Genomic DNA, 24,562 nt, shown 5'->3' with positions numbered 1-24,562 from the left:
TGTAAAAATAATCTACCATTCTCAATGTTTTTCATTGAGCTTGAATAACTTTACCATTTTTGAAAAATGTCCAATATGCATTTTTCAAAACCATTAGAAATATTTATCCTCTTTATAATAATAATAATTGTGGGTTTTTTCATTATCTAACAGTATTAAGATTTTAGAGTTTAAAAACTAATTCTTAGCCAGGTGCCAGTGGCAGGCACCTGTAATCCTATCTGTTCAGGAGGCTGAAATCTGAGCAGTGAGGCTCAAAGTCAGCCCAGGCAGAAAAGTCCATGAGACTCTTATCTCCAATTAACTACCAGAAAACCAGAGTGGTGTTGTGGCTCAAATAGTAGAGTGCTACCTTGAGCTGAAGAGCTCAGGGTCAGCACCCAGGCCCGGAGTTCAAGCCCCATGACCAACCAAAAACAAAACAAAACAAAACAAAAACAACTAATTCTTCAATTAAATGTCTACAAAAAAGTCTCTTAGGCAAAAAGTTTCAAAATAAGAGCTTAAAAATTAAGGGAGAAGTTGCAAAAGCTGAAGGCATTTGGACTGAATAGGAGGTTAAAATTGAATTGAATAAACTAGCTGTATTAACAAACATAGCAATAATTTTTAAAGTAGCTCTATTAAATTAATTGCCATTTTCTATGAAATCAACAACTTTGAAAGCAAGCAAACAGTAGTTGCTGCTATACTATTGGAAAATTTATTATATATTCTATATTATATATTTTGGCACTCACGATATCATTTTCAGGTGATTAATGATAAACTACTTTATACCTAAAAAAACTGAGTCTCACTGATGAAGCGACTTGCCTATACTTATTAGCAAATACAACGTTGGTATATGAACTCAGCTTTATAGTCTAAAAAAATAGCTGTGTTCACCTAATACACCAAATATTTGAATATAAGGCTACCATACTTTTCTAGCTGATTTTAAGGTACTTAATGTTATAAGATCAGAGAAGAGCTATTCTTTGGAAAAGTAGTGAACAGAAAAACTTTCAGTGTGTAACCAAATTATCAACATTGACCTCCAGAACTATAGATCATCATTGGGAAGATAAATCATGCTTGCAGGAATGGTACAAATAAAAAACATGATGCCAGTGCAGTTTTTGCCAATCTAAATAAAAGAATTCAGCATGAAAATATGTTTGATGATGAGATTAATAAAAGACAGTTGCAAAAAAGAATCTAATCTACAAGTTTCCTTACTTCCAAACACAGAACTTATAAAGACATAGGGACAGGAACCTGGTACCACAATCAGAGAAATCACCATCGTCATCACTGTAATAATCACCATGTCTAAATAGTTCTAAGTAATGTATTCAATAAAATCGTCTAATGTTCAGACTGGAGACATGGATCAAATGGTAGAGCACTTGCCTAGCAAGAAAAATAACCCTTGGTTCAAACCCTAGTTCTGAAAAAAGAAAGTGACAATCAAGTATCAGTTCCCTAGATAACTAAAATATTTTAAGATATTCTAATAATGCAAAAGACACCTAAAATGATGGGAGGCAAGTTCTCTACCACTGAACTACATTCCAAGCCCATGTTTTAAAAATCTTTATTTTTTAACGATATCACTAAGTTCACACAAGAATATTTCAGAAAAACATTCCAGTTGCAATCACACTAAAAATTTACTTGAAAACACTGAAGAATTAATAGAAAAATGCCTCAAATTTACTTGAGAACATCTTAATTTCTCTTAACTACTGGTCAGCCATAATAAAATGCTGTATTTCAGGCAAAATGCATTGTAGGAAAATTCATCTTACTAATACAAATAGCACTTGCCTCATTAAAAGTAGCCTAGGCATTTGCAATTTCATGGGTGATTTCTGATTTACAAAATTACACTATTTATACATCTGCCAATGAGAAGCATCATGCTTCATGTTTTCCTAATTTGCATTTAGTACCACATGTTTTACATTTTAGGCAGAACCTTAGGATTATATTTAATTACAATTAAACCAAATGCTATAAATGAACCCAGTTCTCTTTTAAAGTGGTGCATTCCCTAATGAATTTATCACTAATTAATGTTTATAATTAATTCATTCATTTAACTCTTTGTGTTACAAAAGTGCTATTGCGTACATATGCGTACAATACAAGACTGATATAATTCAACCACGAAGCAGATTGCATTTTAACCTGATACAGTCAAGCAGAGTATGCACTGTAAAATCAGCAAAAGATTTTCCATGCCAGACAGGGATATCAAAAGGTATAAGACATGTTCCCTGGAATTTTTAGATTAAATTGAATTTTGTTTGTGTTTTTGTTTGCATTACTTGCTGTGTTGAGACTGAATCTTATTATTTTGCCCAGGCTAACCTTAAATGATTTTTCAGCCCCAGCCACCTAGGTAGCTGGGACTACAAACACAAGCCACCACACCTGGCACAAATTCAGTCTTTAAATAAACCAATACAGAAAGAGTTCAGAAATGAGTCCTAAATTTTGGCCGGCTAATAGAAGAAAAATAATTTTGTTTATATAACTTTTCAAACAGTAAGTCTTGAAAGGAATCAAGGGAAAATATGAATTTAGAAACAGATCTATGATAAAGAATTAGCTAGAATTATATTGAAGGCACAGCTGCTGGACAGTAGTTATTTCAATCACTGTAAGATAACCTGTTCTGATCAATCCACAGTAAATGTACACTCAATTATATTCACATGACGATAGAGGAGAAGCTGTAAGAGAATGTCACACAGAACCAAAAGCACTCAGGATCCTCTCTCTGATCACAAATGGAAGGCTTCACTGTCATCTGACAGAAGAAGGAACTGAATGATTCCTGGTGAACTACTGGATTTATATATCCAGGTACTTTCCATCATTGAATCATATCACATGGTCTATTTATATGTATGTAGATGAGGAATCAAATAATTCTGAAAATATTATTGAGAGGCCATTTTGTATTAGGGAATATATGGCCATCACATGTTAAAAGGAGTTTTCACTACAATAGAAAGGGGAAATGTTATATGAAACAATCATTCTGTGCCAAGACCTCAAGCATCTGAAACTAAGTGAATGATTTCTCTCAGAGTTCCACTGCAAACACAGGCAGTGAGACACTGGCAGTTCTTTCCCCTAAGGGGAATTAGGATATGAAATTATACATGAATACAGGTATGCAAAGTACCTACTGAATAGGTAATTCTTTTTTTCTGTTTTTTTACCTCCTGTTGGTAGATGTCTAGGATTCTCTCTAAAGACAGCTCTTCAAAGTACAGTTTGTCGCACTCATCAAAGTCAGTGCTCACGGTCTCAGGGTTGCAATTCACTACCACAGTCTTCTTGCCAAGTTGACGCAGTGTGCGGATACTGGAGACAGCACACCAGTCAAATTCCACACTGCTGCCTGCAGAGATAATGAGGTTAGGCAAACAGGTAAGAAAAGCATGAAGTTACAACACAAACAAAAGCTGAAATATATCACCAACTGGTCCATCTTAAGGCAGCTACTGGCTCTCAATACAACACCTACCCCCCCACACCCCACCAACCCATCCCCTGCAAATTGCAAACATAGTGATTGAAAAAAAATAGGGACTTAATCATAAAATGTTGGCTTGGTGCTTTATGGTAATTTCTGAACTAGGTCATCTTCATATTTGAAACCGTCAGAAAACCAGTGTTATGACTGATCATTTAAATAATTAAAAAAAACCCACTGACTTGAAAGAAATAACAAGTCAACACATTGACTTCAAAATACAGAAAGAATTAAGTTAGGGCTAGAATCTTTGGCTTTTTGTTTAGTCCTAGTTTTTATCTAGTGTTTAGGCCCAGTTAGTGTTTGAGGACTAAACCCAGTGAGTGATCCGTAAGGGGACATACTTTTATCGACTAAAAAGTATTTTCCTTTCAAAGCACATCTTTGGATCCTGGCAAGGCCTCTGCATTCATAGTGAGTGACCTATGACTTCATTTTAAACACACAAATGAGCTAGATACCTCAATATCACCTCTGCTGAGGTGCCATAGGACTGAAAGTCCTACGACGCGAACCGCTAGAAATTCTTGTAAAAATATGTTAACCAAATAGTAGCAAGTTCATTCTCACTATCCTATAAACATGCATTTGATGATCACCTCAGCTAGTTTTCCCTGGGCCACATGTAATACAGAATTCTTACATAAATTAAGTTTGAAAATGAAGAATACAAGGTCCACAGAAAACAAGGGTAGATGCTGGTAAAGGTGCTTAGAATAAAAGTCATAGCATAACTGCTATGGTCTAAATGAGTCAAAATTCACATGTGTGAATTTTGGAAGTCTAAGCCCTTTAAGAGGTGGGACCGTTCAGAGAAATTTAGGTGGAGCTTTTAGGAATAGATTAATGCTATTATTATAGAGCCTTGGAGGTAAGTTCATTGTGTGTGTGTGTGTGTGTGTGTGTGTGTGTGTGTGCACGCACGTGTGCATGCCTTTCTTCCTTCTGCCATTAGAGAACACAATATTCCTCCAAAGGACACAAGTTTTAAGATGTGATCTTGGAAGCTGAGAGCTAGCCCTCACCAGACAAATGAACCCTTGATTTTGGACTCCTGCAGAACAGGGAAAAAATAAATTTCTGTTCTTCATAAATTCCAAGTTTGGGGAAATTTGTTATAATAACAGCAATAAAAGAAGGAACCATCTAAGGTATTAAAGATATAGATAACATTTTTAACCAACTTCAATATTGGACCAAAGACTGGTAAACTATCTATATTTTGAACTATTGAGTTATTGGTAAAAACAAACTCTAGTTACATATGTACAATTCTAGTTTTATACATTTAAATAAGATATTCCATAATGTCATGCAGGGATTAGATATAAAATGTACTTATTGATTCATATCATTGTCCATTTGACAAACACTTTGTTACTGTAATAGAGCTTGAGTCATTATTAAATATCTCTTCTTAATTGGCTAGGGAGAAAATGTCACAATCTTATGAGTATGTTTTAATTAGACTGTAAAATTCTCTACCTGCCAAAGAGGCAAACTGTACATCTGCTGTAAACAGAAATCATGTTAGCAGAGATTGTATCTGCAATACAATTTAATCTTTAGCCATTGTAGAAGGTCTTGAGTACATGTAAATTCATGAAAAACTTACATTTGACAAGAGACAGTAAGAGCTTAATTCCCAATCTTAGTTGTAGATTATTGAGATATAAAAATCAGTAAAGTAGGATGAAAGTATTTTTAAAAGTGAGATGGTGAAATGGAAGAAGCAGAATATATAGCTGAGATTTGTGTTGGAATCCCACTCCTACGACTAACTAGGTATAAAAGCTTTGAGGTATTTCTCTGAACTTCAGTTTCCTAATTTTAAAATAAAGCATTTAATATAACAGCATATGTTTTACATAGTTCTTGGAATTACTAATAGACGGTGTAAAGTCCCATGCAAATGCAAGGCATCACTTACCAATGTGATATGGGCCACAGCCCAGTACCATCAGGCCATGGTCATCAAACTTGACATCATGTTCCTGAAGGGAAGAAGTAGAAATCATCATGTGTTATTTTCCCATGCAACTAAACCATGTGTCCTATGTTAAATGTGTCTTTGTATTCTTACTCTTTGGCATGCCTGTCTCAGGGAACCCACAGTGCAAAGGAGTGAAACATAGACTGAGATACATACTTGAAACAGTCAAGAGAACACAGTATGATTCTATGCTTCTGGACCTAATTGTCTTTTCATATGCTTTGTTTCATTATCTTAAGACAGTTTTTAAAAGACTGAGTATGCAAGTTCATTACATTGGCCCCATACAATGATATTTTGTTACCAAGTCTACTAGATAATCAAGATTTTTAAAAAATAAGCACTACTTTATGTGGGGACATCTTCTGAATCAGAGCTCTCAATGGTATATTAGCTGTTCCTACCTGACCATTGTAGGTGACATACAGGTAATTTGTTACTGATGGGTATTCTGCAGCCAGTGTATCAATCTGTAAAAGAAAATTTAAAATTAATTAATGAAAAACTGATCTGTGTTGCCAATTTTTTTTATTTTTTTATTTTTATTTATTATTATTTGGGGGGGGTCGTGGGTTTGAACTCTGGGCCTGGGCGCTGTCCCACTGGGCTAGCGCTCTGCCACTTGAGCCACAGTGCCACTTCCATGATCTGTGTTATAACTGTTTTCCAAGACTGGAATTTTGTTGTGCTTCATTCCTATTTTTCAATGCCTACAGTCAACTATAAGTAGAAGGAAAAGCTATGTACAATGAAACTATCTTCCGATTCTGAAAATAAAAGAAATTATGATATAATCTAGGGGTTACTTGAGCAATAAGTATTCACATAACACAGTCTGTCAATGGTCACTATAATAGTATGAACTTAATAAATGAGCCTAATAAAATGGTTAACTGGTACTCCTGATAGAAGAAGTCTCGCTAAAGCATTTGTGTTAGGAAATCTAATATTAAGGCAAAATGACCTAAAGTGAACATGTATTTGGTTTGCAGATTAATACATAGGATACGTGCTACCAATGCCATTGTGAAATAGGGTGACATACATACCATAAAAGATAAGCCAGAGTGGGAGATCAGGATCTCATTGGACATAATTGGAAAAAATAAATCAATTCCATTCTCAAGGGCCAGAAGCTCAGCTTAGTGAGCAAGAATTTAGGGCTGCTAGAGCAAGCAGGCAGAAGGCAGGTGTGAAAGAAGAAAGATAATTGCTGAGTAGAAAATGTTTTAGTATGAAGTTTGAGACCTAAGGGTATATATGGATGCCCCTTAAGCACACAGAGAAAAGTCAATAATTTTAAAGGATAAAAAGCAGCTGGTGGTAGTTTAAGCCAAGACATTCTTTCCATTAAAAGCCAAAAAAAAAGCACACCTATGAATGTTCATGTTTGATTGTCATGAATACTAGATGAACTCATTATGTCTAGCCCTATCATAATGAATACTAAATGAATCATAACGATAGGGCAGTTAAAATAAAGTATTATACTGTACAAAGTTTAGTGCCAAAGGAGATAATTCTTATCAAGAGGGTCAGCTACCATTCTGGTCCTACAATTTTACTAAGGATCTCTCTTGTTAGGTATATATTTGGCCACAGGTCAAAACCTATAGGAAAGGATATTTTTAAATTTAGACAGTCATTCTTATTGTTGCATCTCAGTGTCCTTTTCCTATTAAGAATAAACCAATATTTTCCCATTCAAGCTGAATAAAACTAGTGACATCATGATCATCCACTGGAAAGAAACGTAGTTATTTTCTGAATCCACTATGCTTTTCATTGACTTTGGGCTTTTGAATTGATGTGTACATTTCACCACAGAAAGCCTAGGCAGAAGAGCAAGTCTCTTACCTGTTTAACCCAAGGGTGGATGTTTTTCTTTAGCCTCAGCTCCCTTGTCTGGGCCTCGGTCAATCCTAGGCATTTTGAAATCTGCTTGTCTGAGAATCCAATCTCTTTGGCCTTTCTTAGGGTTTCCTCTGAAACAGACTCGCTGAGAATGAATGGAAATGAGAAATACAACTTCAGACTTAGTGACATTATGAAAAGGGAAACATCCAGTCTCAAAATGTCGAAGTCTCCTCATTTCCCACCTTGGCACATATTTAGGTTTCTTTGTCTTTAGACAGCTATGTAACTCTCCAATGATCCAGCCTGTATAGGCCCCGCTGACATCCCCAGGGGCTTCTGCTTCTGCACTCAATGGTCCCTCCTCGATGCTGATTTCCATAAAAGTCCTCTGCATTTACTGTACTGATGAATTTTCTCATTCAATCATAGTCTGAGATCTCTAAATTAGGTATTATTATCTATACATTACTTCCCTCAACTGAGATTATATTCCCATTCTACTGTTCTATTCTTTAGAAGGACAGCTACTCTGACTTGCATTTAGTTGTGCCTCATGCCTAATTTATCTACTCACAAAAACTATTTGTTGATTTGTTTTCTTTTGTTTTGCTTTTCCCTAAGACTTTCCCCTATGGATCATACTGGATGGCTTTTTACTCTCTACAGTTATCATTTCTTTTATTCTTTTCAATAAATACCTGTTTAAAAAATAAAACAAATTATATTTTTTTCTTCTTTTTCTTTTTTAGTAAGTTTTTTTATTGTGAAAACACCATACACAGGGGTTACAATTACATGAGCAAAGTAATGAGTACATTTTTTATCAAGCATTGTTGCCTCCTCCTTTGTTTTTCCCCTACCATCCCTGCCCTCCAATCTCCATGACTGCCTTCCCCTGCCCCAAAGCTGTCAAGTTCATTTTTTAACATAGCATCTTGTACATCTCATTGTTGCAATGGGTCCACCTGTATCCCTATTAAAACAAGTTGCTTTTTTCCCTTCCCCTCCCCAAATTATACCAACATCAAATACAGTGAAAACAGGGGTTATACCATGAGGGATGGGCATACAAAGCAACAGAAAAAAAAATCACTTTATAAATACATTAGAAATAATAGCAAGAAAGAAGAAAAAACCCTTGTGTCCTTATCTTGGGGTTCATTTTGCCTAACATCAAGTCAGATAAGATGATGTTAGACTTTTTTTCTTACAGAAAAGACAAGTTTGAAATCAGCTTCTTACTGAATTTCAAAATCCGTAGAAAAATAATTTGCCAAGAATTAAGGTACAGAACAAGAAAATGCTGCTGTAAAAACCTCTAACCAAACTCCTGTGGGCTATTGCAAGCATTAGCAATACAATAAAATTCAATTATAACACTTCTATAGTCAATACAACGCAACAAAAATCTAGCAACGTGTGATCATAAAATTTAACTTGTATTAAACAGAGTATTTCCACAAAACCATGTTAATAGGATGCAATTGAATTAAATCTCTTGCATTTCATTCATTCTAATCTTTAATTGCTCTTATCTAATTAGCTCATATACTGAGTTTGAGGAAGAATCAAATAGTATAAATAGTAGCATTTTCTCTGGCTTCCTGGTATCAATACTGTTTTTTGGTTGGTTGGTTGGTTTTTGGTTTGCAGGGAGGAGGGGCACACTAGCTCTCCCTATTCAGTTTGTTTTTTCATTTCATCTAAATTCCCTTCTGTCTCAAATCAATGTGTAATTTGCCCCAATGTATTAAATTTATTCTTTTTATTCCTATTTTGAATTTTGATATTCAAGTTCTTATTAAACACTCCCTAACAGTAATATATTTATTCTGGCTAACACCTGAATACAACCTGTTAAAATATTGTTACTCACTTACAACATGTGCCAAGCCCTGTGCTACCCTGTACTCTATACTCTATCCAATATAGCAGGTGTTGGTTCAATCAAAAGTTTAGTTAATTAACAATATTATAAATTAAAACTTAAATCTATTCTCACACCAGCCACTCAATTATATCACAAAGTGAAGACTATGGACTACTTCATCATAGAAATTTCTGCTGATAAGTGTGCTCAAAAAACTACAGAAGATTATTTGAAGCAGTGGAATGATAGATGGACCCAGTGAGTGGTCCTATGAAGAAAAAAATATACTATGGCCATTGAGGGAGAAGAATAGAGCTATAAAGAAAGTTCAACTCTGTACAGATAAAGGAGTTCACATATACTATATAGGCAAAGTCATCCATGTTTGAACCCATTATAGGTAACAATGGACATGGTAGATAAATGAAATTGACTGAGGCTTTTTAGTTAGAGAGAGGGAATAGAAAACTGGGCAGAGTAAACCAGCACTCATTGTCATTTTATTTTATTTTTCGGTCGTGGGACTTGAACTTTGGGCCTGGTCGCTGTCCCTCAGCTCTTCACCTCAAGGCTAGCACTCCACCACTTAAGCCACAGCGCCACTCCAGTTTTCTGATGATTTATTGGAGCTAACACAGACTTTCCTGACCAGGCTGGCTTTGAACCGCAATCCTCGGCTCTCAGTCCCCTGAATAGCTAGGATTACAGGTGTGAGCCACCAGCACCCGGATCATTGTTATTCTTTGTGCTTAATGCCTAATGAACATGTGCTGTGCCTCATGCCTGTGATACTTCTATGAATGATGAAAGATAACATACTGCAATTTTATATTCAAATAGGTCAAGAACAAATTATGAGAAAGACAAATAGCCATTGATGTGTGTGCACATTGCAAGAGGTTCTATGACAGAACCCATGAGGCTACCAGTTTCTAAAGGAGAACTCTGCAAACAATTTGCTCAGAGATTATTACTGAGCTTTTGAGAGATGTTGAAATACCTAAGTTTATAGTTACTATCAGTTTTCATAAATTAAAGAAATAAAGTTTTCTGTTCTTGCCACTGTTGCTGCAATTTGTTTTAAATAGGAGGGTTCCCATTTCCCTCACCAAGATGTTCCTACCAGCTTCTTGACTGTGTGTGAGTAGGCATTCAGTCTTAACATGGAAGTTAGAAAAACAAAAAATCTCTGTTTGTTTGTTTGTTTTTAATTTTTTGGGTCTGGTCGTGGAGTCTGAACTCTGGGCTCTGGGCCTGGGCGCTGTCCCTCAGCTCTTCAGCTCAAGGTTAGTGTTCCACCACTTGAGCCACAGCACCAACTCTGGCTTTTTTCTTTTTGCTTATGTGGTGCTGAGGAATTGAACCCAAGGTCTCAGGCATGCAAGACGAGCACTCTACCACTGAGCCACCTTCCCAGAACTCTGGGCTCTGGGCCTGGGCGGTGTCCCTCAGCTCTTCAGCTCAAGGTTGTGCTCTACCACTTGAGCCACAGCGCCACCTCTGGCTTTTTTCTTTTTGCTTATGTGGTGCTGAGGAATTGAACCCAGGGTCTCAGGCATGCAAGGCGAGCACTCTACCACTGAGCCACCTTCCCAGCCCCTCTGTATGTTTTATAAACTTAATTCATATGGTTTAGCTGCATTGGGGAAAAAGCCACAAATTTCCTCTGATCTGTAATTTTATTTAAAACACAGGCATGATGTTTTGGTTCAGTGGGATGAGAGCAGACATATAGCATCAAGAAAACTCTTACCTCTAGGTCTTTCTAGTGACTTGCTAAATAAAACATTTTTTAATCATTGTTGGATAGCAATGAAGAAAATGCTAGCAAAGAATGAATCTTCAATATGACATTTCTTCATTGCTCTCTGATATAAAACTTCTGTTTTATTATTGTAAAGACAACCATTTAACTTAAATAATTAAAGCTTTCACCCTGTAAAACAATGACTGAGATATAAGTATGAAGAAGCATCACCACACCTGTGACTAACTATGTTGACAAACTAGCAACACTGTGAATGCAAGTACTTCAAGAGTAAAAACAAGGAGAATGTGTGCAATTGCTTTTAGTATTTGTGGCCATATTTTTCTGTTTGCTTGTTGTTTGGGATATTATTTTCATATTTGCTGTTTTGATCTTTAATTACTGAATATGGTATACCAATGAGTTCTTCAAAGGATGCTATGTTACTTTAAATGAAAATTGTGAATGATGATATGCAGTAAACATAAAAAGAAATCCTTTAGATGACTCACATTTTTCTTAGGAACACAACAAATCTGCATTGCTTTGTGTACATTAAGTAATGAAATCTTTTCTATTTTATTATAGTGTATATAACTCCTCTTATTCAATAGACTGTTGACAGACAAGGCAGACAGAGAGAGACGGTGATAATGATGAAGACAAATAGAGCACATATATATATAGAGAGAGAGAGAGAGATTTAGCAAATATTCAGTATATTCAAATAAAAATGAAATAAGAGAAAGAGAAAGGAGAAAAAGAAGAAAGAAGGAAGAAAGGGAGAGAGAAAGGGAAGAAAGGAGGAAAGAAAGAATGGGGAAAGAGAAAAAAGAAAAAGAGAAATGTCCATGGATAGCATTGTGCATAGAAATGGAACTGAAATAGCTCTACGTCACTAAGACTAACAGAGTTGTTACTACTTTCTTTTAGCGTCTCTCTACCCAAAGATCTTTCATTGTTTAAAGAGGCCTACTGGAAGAGCAAAAGTAATACAAAATATTGATTATGAATGATTTTTAAAACTAGCATAAAACTATTCCAGTATGGTCAGCCTTCAAATCATATGGGGGTAGAAGTTTAAAACAAATATATCATCCTAGACCTACACTGTGGTGATCCTTAGAACATCTTCCAGTAAACAACAAGAAAATAAATAATTATAACACTAATATGACATGATATTTTAATGTCTTGAAAATTAGAATACCATATTAATATATTCATGCCTAACAATCTTAACTATAATGCAAATATTGGCTAGATATGCTCATATGGAGTGCAAAATGATGTGTTTTTTATAGCATTCTATTTCTTTAGACATATGTGTAAAATAAATATAAATCCCTTTGATTTGGGGTTGATCCTGATCCACCACAGCAATTACAAAGACAAGCAAGATTAACAGCCCTTTTCAAATGAAGGTTTGCCTGAATGTACAAGCTGCCCCTAACTCCAACACAGAAAGCTGGCTGACTTTCTCTACAATTTCCTTTATTGGATCTTTCTTCTGCTTCTACATAAAACAAGGCTGGCTGGCATGTCATTACACACAGAAGAAAATTGACTTCATTCCCATCTTATTTTATTTTGTGTCCCAGTATAATAAAATATAAGAGGAGACAGTTTGAAGATATGATTCATTAGCTTTGGGCCAGTGAGTTAGATAAGGTTAAACCTCCTCAGAGTCAGATTCAAGATGAATAATCTAACGTGAGCATAAAGCTCATTTAGCAATGTGGAGATTCAGATATGTTTTGCTCTTCTTATCCACCTATATCCTGCTACTATCTTCTACTTGGTCTGCTAAAAAGATCTTTCATCAAATTAAGTCAAGGGTTGTTATCTTTTTCTCTTTCCTTTCTTTTTTAAATCCACTAGGTAGAATTTTACTTTAGGAGCTAGGCTGCAACATTTTTATTTTTTCAAAAGAAAGTGAAACCTTAATTTGGAACAAACCCAAAATTGAATAAGTACCAAAATACAAATGAGTGCTACATTGATCATTCAAAACTGCTTTTAAAAAAGAGCCTCAGTAGGGAATTTATATAGTAAATCAAGGAAGCATTCTGAATAGAGCACATTGCAGTAAAATACAGTCTTGAATATGTGTAATATATTATCTTTCAGTTGTTTGATATGTATTTGTAAGGGCTACTATTTTGTTTTTAACTCTTTCAAACACACATGTTAAATCCATACTGCAGAATTGGATCTGCTGAAATATCCTGTATACACATTTCTTTCCCTTACAGCCTTCCATGTTTCCAGAGTTCAAGAACAAAGTCTCCTAAGATTAGACTTTCACTGCTAGGTAATAAAAATCTAAATATTGAAAGTAGCTATGATGCTGGAGCCAGTTTCTCCCTACTTAAGCAGTACAAAATGACACCACAAAATTTTAGAGGGAGAAAAGTATCTTAAAACCAGACACTCAGGCTTTTATATGCTCATTTATAATCTTTGGGCTAGGCAGGTAATCTCTACTGCTTCCCTACAAGTCTCTCTCTCTCTCCCCCCCCCACCTCTGTCTTTCCCACTTTCTGTCTCTTTTCCAATGTAGATTTTGTTGTTTAAAAATTCTATCCTGTTGTCTCTGAAAAAAAAACTTTCTCCACTCACACTTGGTCTTCAATAATGAATGATAAAAGGAAATGGAATACATTCCCCTTAATGAGCAAATTCTCACCTGCCAAAGAGGAGCTGGGAAAATCTATTTAACCCAACAGGAGGAATGCCTGCAGCATGGCAATTACCAGGAGAGCCATGCATCCACACCATCCTCCCTGCACTTGACTCCTTCTTATCTGATTCACCAATTCACCAGTAATGCTAAACAAATTTCCCTCCAGATTTCACTAGTCTAATGTGGCAACAAGAACTTCACTTGGTCTACAATTATAGGCTTGCATTATCATCATCACCATCACCACCATCATCATCATCCCTTTTCAGGACAAAGAAAAGGCAAGAGCAGAAAATTCACTAGACCTGATGCTCAGTAAGGACCACATTGTTCTTTGTCACATGACCTTCCTCTTTCTTGCTCTGAAGTTTTGTACAGCTTCATTGATTACTTATGGCATTTCACAGGTCTAAGACTAGGGCACTTTGGTAATAGTATCACCTATGGAGAAACTGTCTTGCCTTCTTTTCATTTGAAGAGATAGGTTGTACCAATTTTCTTAAGAGAAGTACAGATAATATTTTCTTTTTCAAAAACATGTAGCATTTAGAAGAGCAAAGATTTCAAAGAATATAAATCTAGATAGTAGGTAAATTTCTCTCATTTTTTAAAATGTTTTTACGTATATTTGTTTTGTCTTCTAACGCGAGGCTTCACAATGTAGCCCAGACTAGCCTCAAATTCAGCATTCTCCTTGGGATGGTGTTAGGATTACAGATTACTATCTTCAAGTCCACAACTCTCTCCATTTTTGAGACAGCTAACAGTTAAGTCTTGTTTCTGTGTGACAATCAAGTTTTTGAAGGAGTTTAAGATCTTGATGTTCATCTCATATGAAGGACAACCAACATCTACATCACTGTTCATGTGAAGCCATATCATTATATAAATTAGCTAAAGATCTTTGCATTTATCACACTAATGATTTTAATTTTTACATATTGGTTTTCAACAGAGGGCATTCTTAAACTATTCACGTATTATTCACCTATTATTAACAACAGTAACTGCTAGATCAAAACAAAAACAAAAACCCTATGAAATGCATAGAACCTGGGATGACAATTAAGAACACAATGCTGTTACAAATATGTATCACAAAGTATTCTACTACATTTTATCAAATAAGTATCATCTGATTAGAATGAAATAAAAGGCTAACTTTGTACCATGACATATTGTTTCTGTTGGTGCTAACACATTTACCATTTTATTTATTTAGTTAGTTTTTTTTGGCCAGCTCTGGGCTTGAGCTCAGCCTGGGCACTATCCCTGAGTTTCTTTTGCTCAAGGCTAGCACTCTATCAGTTGAGTCACAGCACCACTTCCAGCTTTTTATGAGTACTCTATTGGAGACAAGAGTCTCATGGACTTTCCTGCCCTGCCCAGGCTGGCTTCAAATCGCAATCCTCTAATCTCAGCCTCAAGAGTAGTTAGGATTACAGGCATGAGCCACACAATATCTCATATTTTTGCAAATAAAACCCTAGGTTTTCCATGAATATAGATGCAGAATTTGAATCTGCAGAAAATGGAGAACTGATCATTATTTTAATGTACTATAGTCTGTTATTTCACTAGTAAGTTTATTTGAAAGTCCTCTATTGCCATTTCTTATTTAAATCAAGTCAGGTCTGCACAGAGGATTTCCCAAGCACCCTAAGCACCAAATATATAACTTTCAGAGCATGACATACCTGTAACTTCTTGAAACTGGCCAAATCCTACATGAGGTTCCAACTATCTTGAGAAAAATAGTGCATGGGCAATACAAAAGTACTCAATGGAAAAACAAGAAGAAAAGGACCAAAATAAAAGAAAAAGAGAGAAAGAAGGAAAAGGGTAAAAGACCATAGCTGAACAAAAATAGCAAGTCACCTATGTCCAGCCAAGCACTTCCATTCTGTCTCTGGCTTTTCTAGCTAATATACCTCTGGCCACAGCGTAAGGCACTAAGTAAGGGGCACTGCACTTTCCATTCCTTGAAAAGTCAAAACTGATCTGGGGAGAGTGTGCGCTTCTTGGGCTTTGACTTGACCATCCAGAGTCATAGCCACATCCTGCCATTCCTGGAGATAGAATCCCACACTCCATCTCCAAGGTCAGACATGGAGGCACATCAGGTATTAATTAGCAGGTGAGAAAATTCTGTGGGGTCAGCAACTAATTATCCAGCTTCCGGAAGCTTATTCTGTCTAAATTGAACCTTCAATCTAGCCTCAGCTGCTTTTCCCTAGATCTATGTGAATATGGAGATAATACACAGGTGCTTCCTTTGTCAAGAGAAAACATCTGTTTACATGTATGCAGACTTTACCACACAGAAAGAAAAACCTAAAAAGAGTACGCTAGTCCATCTTTGTACCCTTGGAAATTGTGTTTACCTTGCCTGAAGGTGACCTGCAGGGCTTTCTCCCAGCCAGGCTCTCTGCCTATTCCCCACAGGGGTATGACAAAGGCCACGCTGCACACAATGCTTCTGCTCTAAGTGGGGTCAACAATTTCCGGCAGGGAAACATGCCGCTCACAACTTGACAGCTAAGGAGGAACTGATCTCCAGCTGTCTGGTTTAAAAGTCAGATCTCGAAAGGAAAGCTTTTGCCAAGGGTTAGTGACTGCAATCGGAGGCAGAAGCCTCTGAGCCGCATTTCCTGCTTTCCTCTGACTGGCATGATGCGGAGAATGACACATATGTCAGTGTGACTCAGTTTCACCACCCACAAAATTAGAACAGTGATATTTTTCCACAGAATTAAAATAGAAATGTGCTTGAAGGTCATCAAAAAAAACACAGATGTGTCTATCAAGAGTATTCTGCCTTAACATTCTTAATCATATCCTTCAATATAAACGAAAGTACTTATGAATATTACTCATCAAAAATTTGCAGAAACTACATGAATTTGAAATTATGGATTTTTAAATGAAGTCTAAATAGTTGGTTTGGCTTGTTCTAATAGATGGAGACTTTAAAATACACCTCAGTATATCTTAAATGCTGCAAATATGTAATCTCTGTTTAACAATACAATTAAGTAAAACCCTTTTATTAGAAAATGCATATTAATGGAGTCCTATCAAATCTATGGCATCACCTAAAATACCCTATTTTATCACATGGAATATAAAAGCAAATTGATGGTAGAACAAATTTTTGGCATTAAGTAACAAAGATATAAAATTTCCCAAAATAACATTCCTCTGTTACATAGAAAAAGTTCATCTTGCCTATGTAAGCTCCCAGTCATAGAATTCATGAAGAATTTCGTTATACAAGTGGTTTGGAGTATGAAAAATAAAAATCATAGAATAGGGCTGGGAAGGTGGCTCAGTGGTAGAGCGCTTGCCTTGCATGCCTGAGGCCCTGGGTTTGATTCCTCAGCACCACATAAGCAAAAAGAAAAAAAGCTGGAAGTGATGCTGTGGCTCAAGTGGTAGAGCGCTAGCCTTGAGCTGAAGAGCTGAGGGACAGTGCCCAGGCCCAGAGTTCAGGCCCCACAACCGGACCCCCCCCAAAAAAAAGAAAAAGAAAGAAATTATAACCAGAAAGTAAAGCACTGGCTGTTCTCTTTCTCAAATCTAATGTAGGTGATACTTTTCCCCTGGAAACTGCAATGAAATGTAAGCACAGAACATTTTTGTCTGATTCTTCCATGCCTCATGAGCAAGTTAAATAAAAAGCCAATAGAAACTAGCATGTGTAGGAGAGGACATTCGAAGGGAGTATTCCAGCTAAGGTGACACCTGCATTATTACATCTGCCAGAAGTTGGCGGCTGCAGGGAAATGGCCAACTTTACTGAGCTCAATTTAGCACATGAATGCCCAAGTGGAACTTACCAGGCTTGCCCTAGATTGTTTTCCTAAGCAATGGGCATGCCTATGATTTTTCAGCACTCACCAATGAGCCTACCTTATCAAATTGAGCATAGTGATGTTCAGAGGAAAATTAGACCTTTCAATACTTCACTATATAAAGGGAGGAGAGAATAATAATAGAAAAATTGTATAGTAAAGAGGGCATCTATAGAATATTGGGTAAAAATAATTTGTATTTAAAATCACTGTATACATGTCAACAACTATGAAAACAACAACATTGAGTGAGTGTATCATGACTTCATTAAAAAATAGGTAGGTCTGATGCCAGATGACAGTGACCCACATCTGTAATCCTAGCTACTCAGGAGGCTGAGACCTAAGGATTTTGATTCAAAGCTAGCCAAGGCGAGAAAGCCCCTGAGACTGTTATCCCCAATAAATAACAACAACAACAACAAAAGCTGGAAGTGGAGCTGTGGCTCAAGTGGTAAAACAATAGCTTTGAGTAAAAGAAGCTCAGAGATAGCACACAGGCCCTGAGTTCAAGTCCCATGGCTGGCAATCAATAATCAGGGACTAACATTTATTCTTTGTATTTTTGTTGGCAGTACTAGGATTTGAACTCAAAGACTTACAATTGCTAGATTGGCATACTAACACTTATTTGATCCATGCTTTCAGCCATTTATACTTTATTTTTCATATAGAGTTTCACATTGCTGCCCAAGGCTGATTTCATATAATTGTCTTGCTACCTACATTCTCTATAGCTAAGATCACAGGTATGACCTACCATGCCTATGTGATGTAGGAGCTCGTTTAACTTATGCCCATTCTGTTCTTAAACTTCATGCCCCTGATCTCCACTTCCCAAATAGCTGAGATTATAAATATGAGTCACCATACTCAACCCCTGAAATACTCTAACAAACACTATTTTAATTTTCAGGAGAAAGGAAAAAATGTTGACCAGTCATCATGTGCTAGAAGTCCTTTATACTTACTTTCATTTTAACATTCAAATAATACTATGAATTAGCCATTAGCAGGGAAGACTGAAATATTAGAGAAATGAGGCAGATAACAGGCCCCAAATTCCACAGTGAGTAAGACAACAAGCCAAATTGTGAAATTCTGTAACTTGTGTTCTTTCAATGTTCAAGGAAGAACCACATCTGGCACTCCATAGATTCATCTCAAAGTCTCCCCTGTTCTCTTAAATGAGATCCCAGTGGACTATTTCCCCCAGGGACTAAAGTGAAAATGGCAGAGACTTGGGCACATTGGTAGCAGAGCTATATGAAGGCAGGAGAATTTTAGGGTACTCTCAGCAGACAACAATCAAATCGCTACTTCCCGAGCCCACAAGCAAAGCTAGACTTTCCAAAATGGGGGGAGTTGAAAATCATGAAGCAAAGTGAACCATAAGTAAGTGCAAATGCAAAAAGATGATTCTTCTCCATTCCGCTCTAAACTGGTCATATGTAAAGTCAGCTCTATAATGCCAGCCTTCTTGTAAGGCACTATTATTACTGATGGAGTGGTACGTGCCTGGAGAATTAAGTCTGTCTGGATATTTAGAAATTACTGAGGAAAAAAGGAAAAAGACTGGAGTTCAAGCCAGTCAGGAAGAAAATCAAAATAAGGACAAGAAACTCAAGTCCCACACCATTATAATCAATCCGTTTGATATCCTTATATGCCAAAGAGAGTAGAGATAGCTAGCATCAGTGCCTGTCCATTCTTTCTATTTTTCTAACACTTTCTAAATAATAATCATTATCAAATTGCTTTTATGCAAAAAAGTTAAATGAACAGCCAACTGTCTTTCACATAATAAATTTTAGGTTTACAGATGCCATGAACCATATTTTGACTCTCATTCTAATTCTTCTTTAGTTTTTGACCTGTAATAAAAATTGTAACCTCTCTGGATCAAAATAAAGATATACACAGGATATTTCAGACCCTTTTAAATTACAAAAGGCTCTACATAAATTAGTTTTTGTAGATCATTATGAACAAGGATCTATGCTAGATATAAAAGAAAGTATCTTTATTTGTGAATATATTTATGTCAGAAAATGGGGACTGAATAATGTCACATTACCAATGAATAAATTTATTGAGAATATGTGAAGTCAGAAAGATATTACCCATGATATACGATAGCAAGTTATTCCAGTCCTCCCAGGAACTTTTTTTTTTGCTATCGATCTACACTTATTTTTGCTTAGTTAGAACCTCCACCTGCCTTCTGGCTGTACCAAAACTACTCAATTAAAACATTAAAATTTTCCTAGGATCAGAATGTATATCAAGTGGAAATTTAGATCACATCTGCTATTTTCCACCCCAGGTCTCTTTCACTGCTACATATGGCCTCCTGCAAGTTTCTAGCACCCTCATGTGGTTTCATTGGAGTGGTTTCCTAAGACGCTAGAAATCAGTTGCTGAAACTGAACAGCAAAGCAGACTATAATTCAACATGGAAGTTCTGCTGGTCTCGTAAACCAAGAAAGGAAACCTTCAGTCAGCAAAATTCTAAAATGAAGGAACAGGCTCAATTCTTAACTTATGTGTTACCTATTGTCATTTTGTGTGATGGCAACAAAGTTTGATTTAAAGGCAACTACAACCAGTTTCAACTTCCTTTGAGAGGAAAACTCCAGTGTTCAAGATAAAGCATTTGACATGGGCAATCATTGAACGGATTAGCAAATAGGATTTAATTTTGCTCTAAAAGAAAAGCAAGTGTTCTGATTACCTACCTTGTACACATCTCAATTAGGCAAATAAAAAAAATTAGGCAAATAAAACAGCCCAGTGATATGTTGCCATTAATGTTGCTAATAGATGAGAAATCTCAACTTCTGACCACCTTTAGCATCATTTTAAGAAATTAAATTTTTCCTGATATTTTTTCTCAAAACATATCCCTAGTTTTGTGGGTGAGTGTTCTTATAGTAGTGTATTTCAAAACCTTCTTCAAAGGGAGAAACTTAAAAGGACCAGACTGTCTGTTTTCATTTGGTAATAAATGTTCTCCTTTATCAGAGATACCTGGATAGAATATATCTATGTGTGAATAAACCCTGAGATAACACAGCACTCAGCCTTCTCAGGAAAAATAAAATAGAAGATTTGAAAGCACTGACATTAATCAGAATATTCTCAACATTAATTGAAATATAAAAATAATTGGCCATGAAGGAAATAAAAATGCAAATTAGTAAGAGGTAAAGAGTCTATTAGCAGAAACATGAATGTGGCTTATTTGTATGCTGAAGTGGAAGTCTCTATGTTAGAAATATCAGTAGAATAATTTAAGAGGAAAGATTTCTCTCATCAAAACATAGCAATCTGTAGATTGATATTAAGAAGTAAAACTAGTGCTGGGAAGGTGGCTCAGTGATAGAGCACTTGTCTTGCATGCATGAGGCCCTGGGTTCCATTCCTCAGCACCACATAAACAAAAAGAAAAAAGCCGGAAGTGGTACTGTGGCTCAAGTGGTAGAGTGCTGGTCTTGAGCTGAAGAGCTGAGGGACAGCGCCCAGCCCAGAGTTCAGGCCCCAAGACTGGACCCAAAAATAAATAAATAAATAAAAAATAAAAAGTAAAACTAGGCTCCAGAAGTTAAGAGAAGATTTATAAGAAATAGGGGTATTACTCATTAAATTGCTGATGAACAGAACTGAAATCTAGGTATTTTCTGATAATTAAAACAGTTTTATAAGTACATACAATTTTTATAAACTCAAAATACCTAGTAAAAGTATTAAAACAATTATTGGCAAAAGAGGAAATAGAAGATGATTAAAATATTAATAGATTCCTTTCAAAAGATAAATAAATAAAAATAATTCAAAATTCACACTAAAGATAGGTAGAGAAAACCCAAGAACTACCACCTTACCTGTTGAGTCCTTTCAGAGTCTTTTCCATGTTTAAAATGTCTCTCATCTTATACAAGAACCACTTGTCAATGGAAGTGAGCTTCACAATCTCATCAAGAGACATGTTGTCTTGTATGGCCTACAGGAAGGAGAAGTGATATTCTCTTTGGCAAAGATTTTACAAACATCTTATTTGGTTGGAAACACAGAAAGGCTATTCCTCTTTACGGTATCTGGAGAACCTGAAGCTCTTCACTGAGATATGAAACCTGAAACCAACATCTCTGACATTCCTTCCGATAATGCTGAGTGGGGCCAACTCTTAGCATTCTGTGTATGAAGGTGCTGCCGAGAGCAGGCAGACTGGCGTGAGCTCACTACAGATACAACAGGTTTCCTTTGTGTCACCAGGCTAACAATTCTATGGTTACATTTGGTCCATCTCCTTAGAATTAAAAAATATCTATATCAAACCCAATGGCTGAGAAAATCAGTAGCATGATCATTTGACTTAGTTTTGATGTTGTTCTTTAGCTCATAGCCTATTTTATCCCTCTTTCTACATTCACACAAGCTAACAGTAGTTACTAATGATCCATGAGGCAGGTCTTGCTTTGTATTATTTCTCTACAATAGTTCATCTCTGGGGACTTCTGACAATTACTATGACTTTTCTGCAAAGGGAGGCATTTTAGAAAATCCTAACATTTCTCAAAACAATAAAAGGATAAACTATGTTCCAATAGGCAGCTCAGCCATTTCCTCAAGCTTACTTTAGCAATTTCTCAAAAGTAACATTACAACTGAGTCATCATGCTTAGTTAAAAATGCAACTCAAAGGAGAGATATCCTCTCAAAGCCAAATGTTCATACTCAAAAACTATTATTTTATATATGTATGAAAGTGTGCTTATCTATATACATCTACAGGTTCATATATACATGTATATATCTGTACATATTCATACATATATGGTCACACATATGTATACACAAAGTTAAAAAATCATAATATCTAAAAACAATTTATTCTATAATGACACCCTATAGTTCTAAGAACAATTGAGAAATATAGGTAACTAGTAACTTTTGTCACTGTAACTAAGGAAACATTGAGTTCTTACAGTTTTATTTATTTCTAATATTGGGAATGACCAAGAACTAAGCACAGGACTCACAACTCTAACTGACTTAGAATAAAATGACATGCCATGAGACACTTGATGTCATGTTCATTTCCAATTTCTGTTGCTCTACTTTAAATTTTTTGCCAAAATTATGGTTATATTTCCAAAGGCTACAATATGCCTTATTTTGTAAGTAAATAAGGCCACAAAGAGGCTGGTTACACATACTTTTGACAGATCAATGAGGTTCTACCTATCATTTCCAGAGCAGAGGAGCCCAGAATCCTACCATCATTGTATTGTGAGGAAAAACAATACACACCTGCATGGGAAATCAAGACGTGCGAGCCAGGATTTCATCTCCTTGTCCTGCAGTTTTGCAGGATATAACAACAACAATGAAGTCCATTTTGACCCCAAACACATTTGAGGTTACTTTAATGTTCCCCAAAATAAAAAAACATGCCCTGTATTTTCCCCAAATCAAAAGAGGTGATGATCCAGTCATCCTGAAATAAGACTGCTGCAAAAATCAGACCCCAGAGCAAGTTGGCCTTTTCCAAGACTCATGAAAGCAAGTGAAGATTTACACACTCCCTTCATTCTTTCCCCCTTCAGCCCTCCACTGTCCTTAAACTCTTTGTCAAAATCACCAAGTTCCTGGGTCACTGTGGAAATGAACAGTAATGATACCCTCTAACAAACAGAAATCAGTCCCTTCACCCCCACACTTTGACAGATAATAATTTATAACTCAGACCCTGCACTTCTTGCTTGTACACAGGGTACTCTGGGCATGAGCAAACCTCCACATTTTTATCCTGAATTCTCATTCTTTCATAAGTCTGTTTGAAAAGATTGACATTTTTGCTTGAGTTTTACAGCCTGGCTAGGACATGGGAATGTCTCCCTTTCTCATCTGCCTCAAAGTGGCTGAAATGTAAGTGCTAGACGTTAGGGAAAAGGAGCCATTGTTTACTGGCCTTTGCTTAAGGGGAAAAATATATATGTTTGTGTGTATGTGAGTAGTCATGCATTCACACATGCACATATGCACAGCACATCCTGGATTGTTTTTGGAGTAAAGAACTAAAATAATAGCAATAAAGGAAAAAAGTGAAATGGCTTTCCACAATCACTTTACATCACTGCTACCCATCCTCCACTCCAGAAAAACATTAATTTTAAAGCTCAGTAATCAAAAACTGTTCATCAAAAAACAATGCTATTCTCAGGTCTTAAATAGTCTGCACTGAGCTAGATGCCATTGGCCCATGCCTGTCTGTAATCCTGGCTCCTCAGGAGGATCAAAGTTAATGATTGTAGGGAACCCAGACAGGAAAGTTCTTGGGATTCTTGTCTCCAGTTAACCATATCAAGAATTGTATCTGTGACTCAGGCAGCAGAGGACCACTTATGAACCAAAAAGCTAAGAGACAGACTCCAGGCCCTGAGTTCAAGCCCTAGTACCCACATATACACACTACAAAAAAAATTCTGCATGTAGACACCATAGGAGTGAAGAGAGAATAGATTAAATGCAATGAAGCACCCATCCTACTCCTTCCCCTCTCTCTATGACTCTCAGAATCTGAGTGAGCACAAAATAATAAAGAGCATTTTTATTTTGTCACAAAACAAAATTATGAAGTCAGGCTTCTTTAAAGATAAAATTCATTTTTCCCTAACTCATCTCTCTCTCTCTGTCTCTCTCTCTCTCTGTCTCTGTCTCTCTCTGTCTCTCTCTCTCTCACACACACACACACACACACAATGTTTAGGAGATCTTTGTGGACCCTGCATGGTTTGATACTGTTGGAGGGGGATTAATGTCTGTGCATCCTTAAATGTCAAAAAGCCATTCAGGGATTTCTGCTCAGACAGATTCCAGCTGCCCAAGTCACCTTTTAGAGAATCGGATGAGCTGAAACTTCAAAATTCTAAGCAAAGTAAATATGAAAGGAGATTAATATGGCATCTAATTTGCAGGAAAAGAAGCTAGTGGGTGGAAATGAGAAATGTAGGCTTC

General features: G+C 36.3%; 1 protein-coding gene across 1 annotated transcript in view; it reads right to left on the bottom strand.

Moving 5' to 3' along the window:
• Positions 1–24,562, bottom strand: part of Cps1 (carbamoyl-phosphate synthase 1, mitochondrial) — a 109,486-nt gene that overhangs the window by 32,910 nt on the left and 52,014 nt on the right. The window contains exons 21-25 of the mRNA XM_013029099.1: positions 21,427–21,545; positions 7,386–7,527; positions 5,933–5,998; positions 5,466–5,529; positions 3,219–3,400 (exon numbers count right to left, since the gene is read on the bottom strand). Of these exons, the coding sequence (XP_012884553.1) occupies positions 3,219–3,400; positions 5,466–5,529; positions 5,933–5,998; positions 7,386–7,527; positions 21,427–21,545 (573 nt within the window). The remainder of the gene's footprint in view (positions 1–3,218; positions 3,401–5,465; positions 5,530–5,932; positions 5,999–7,385; positions 7,528–21,426; positions 21,546–24,562) is intronic.

The sequence above is a fragment of the Dipodomys ordii genome, unplaced genomic scaffold (assembly GCF_000151885.1).
Source record: "Dipodomys ordii isolate 6190 unplaced genomic scaffold, Dord_2.0 Scaffold1, whole genome shotgun sequence".
NCBI lineage: Eukaryota > Metazoa > Chordata > Mammalia > Rodentia > Heteromyidae > Dipodomys > Dipodomys ordii.
This window is presented reverse-complemented; position numbering and strand designations above follow the sequence as displayed.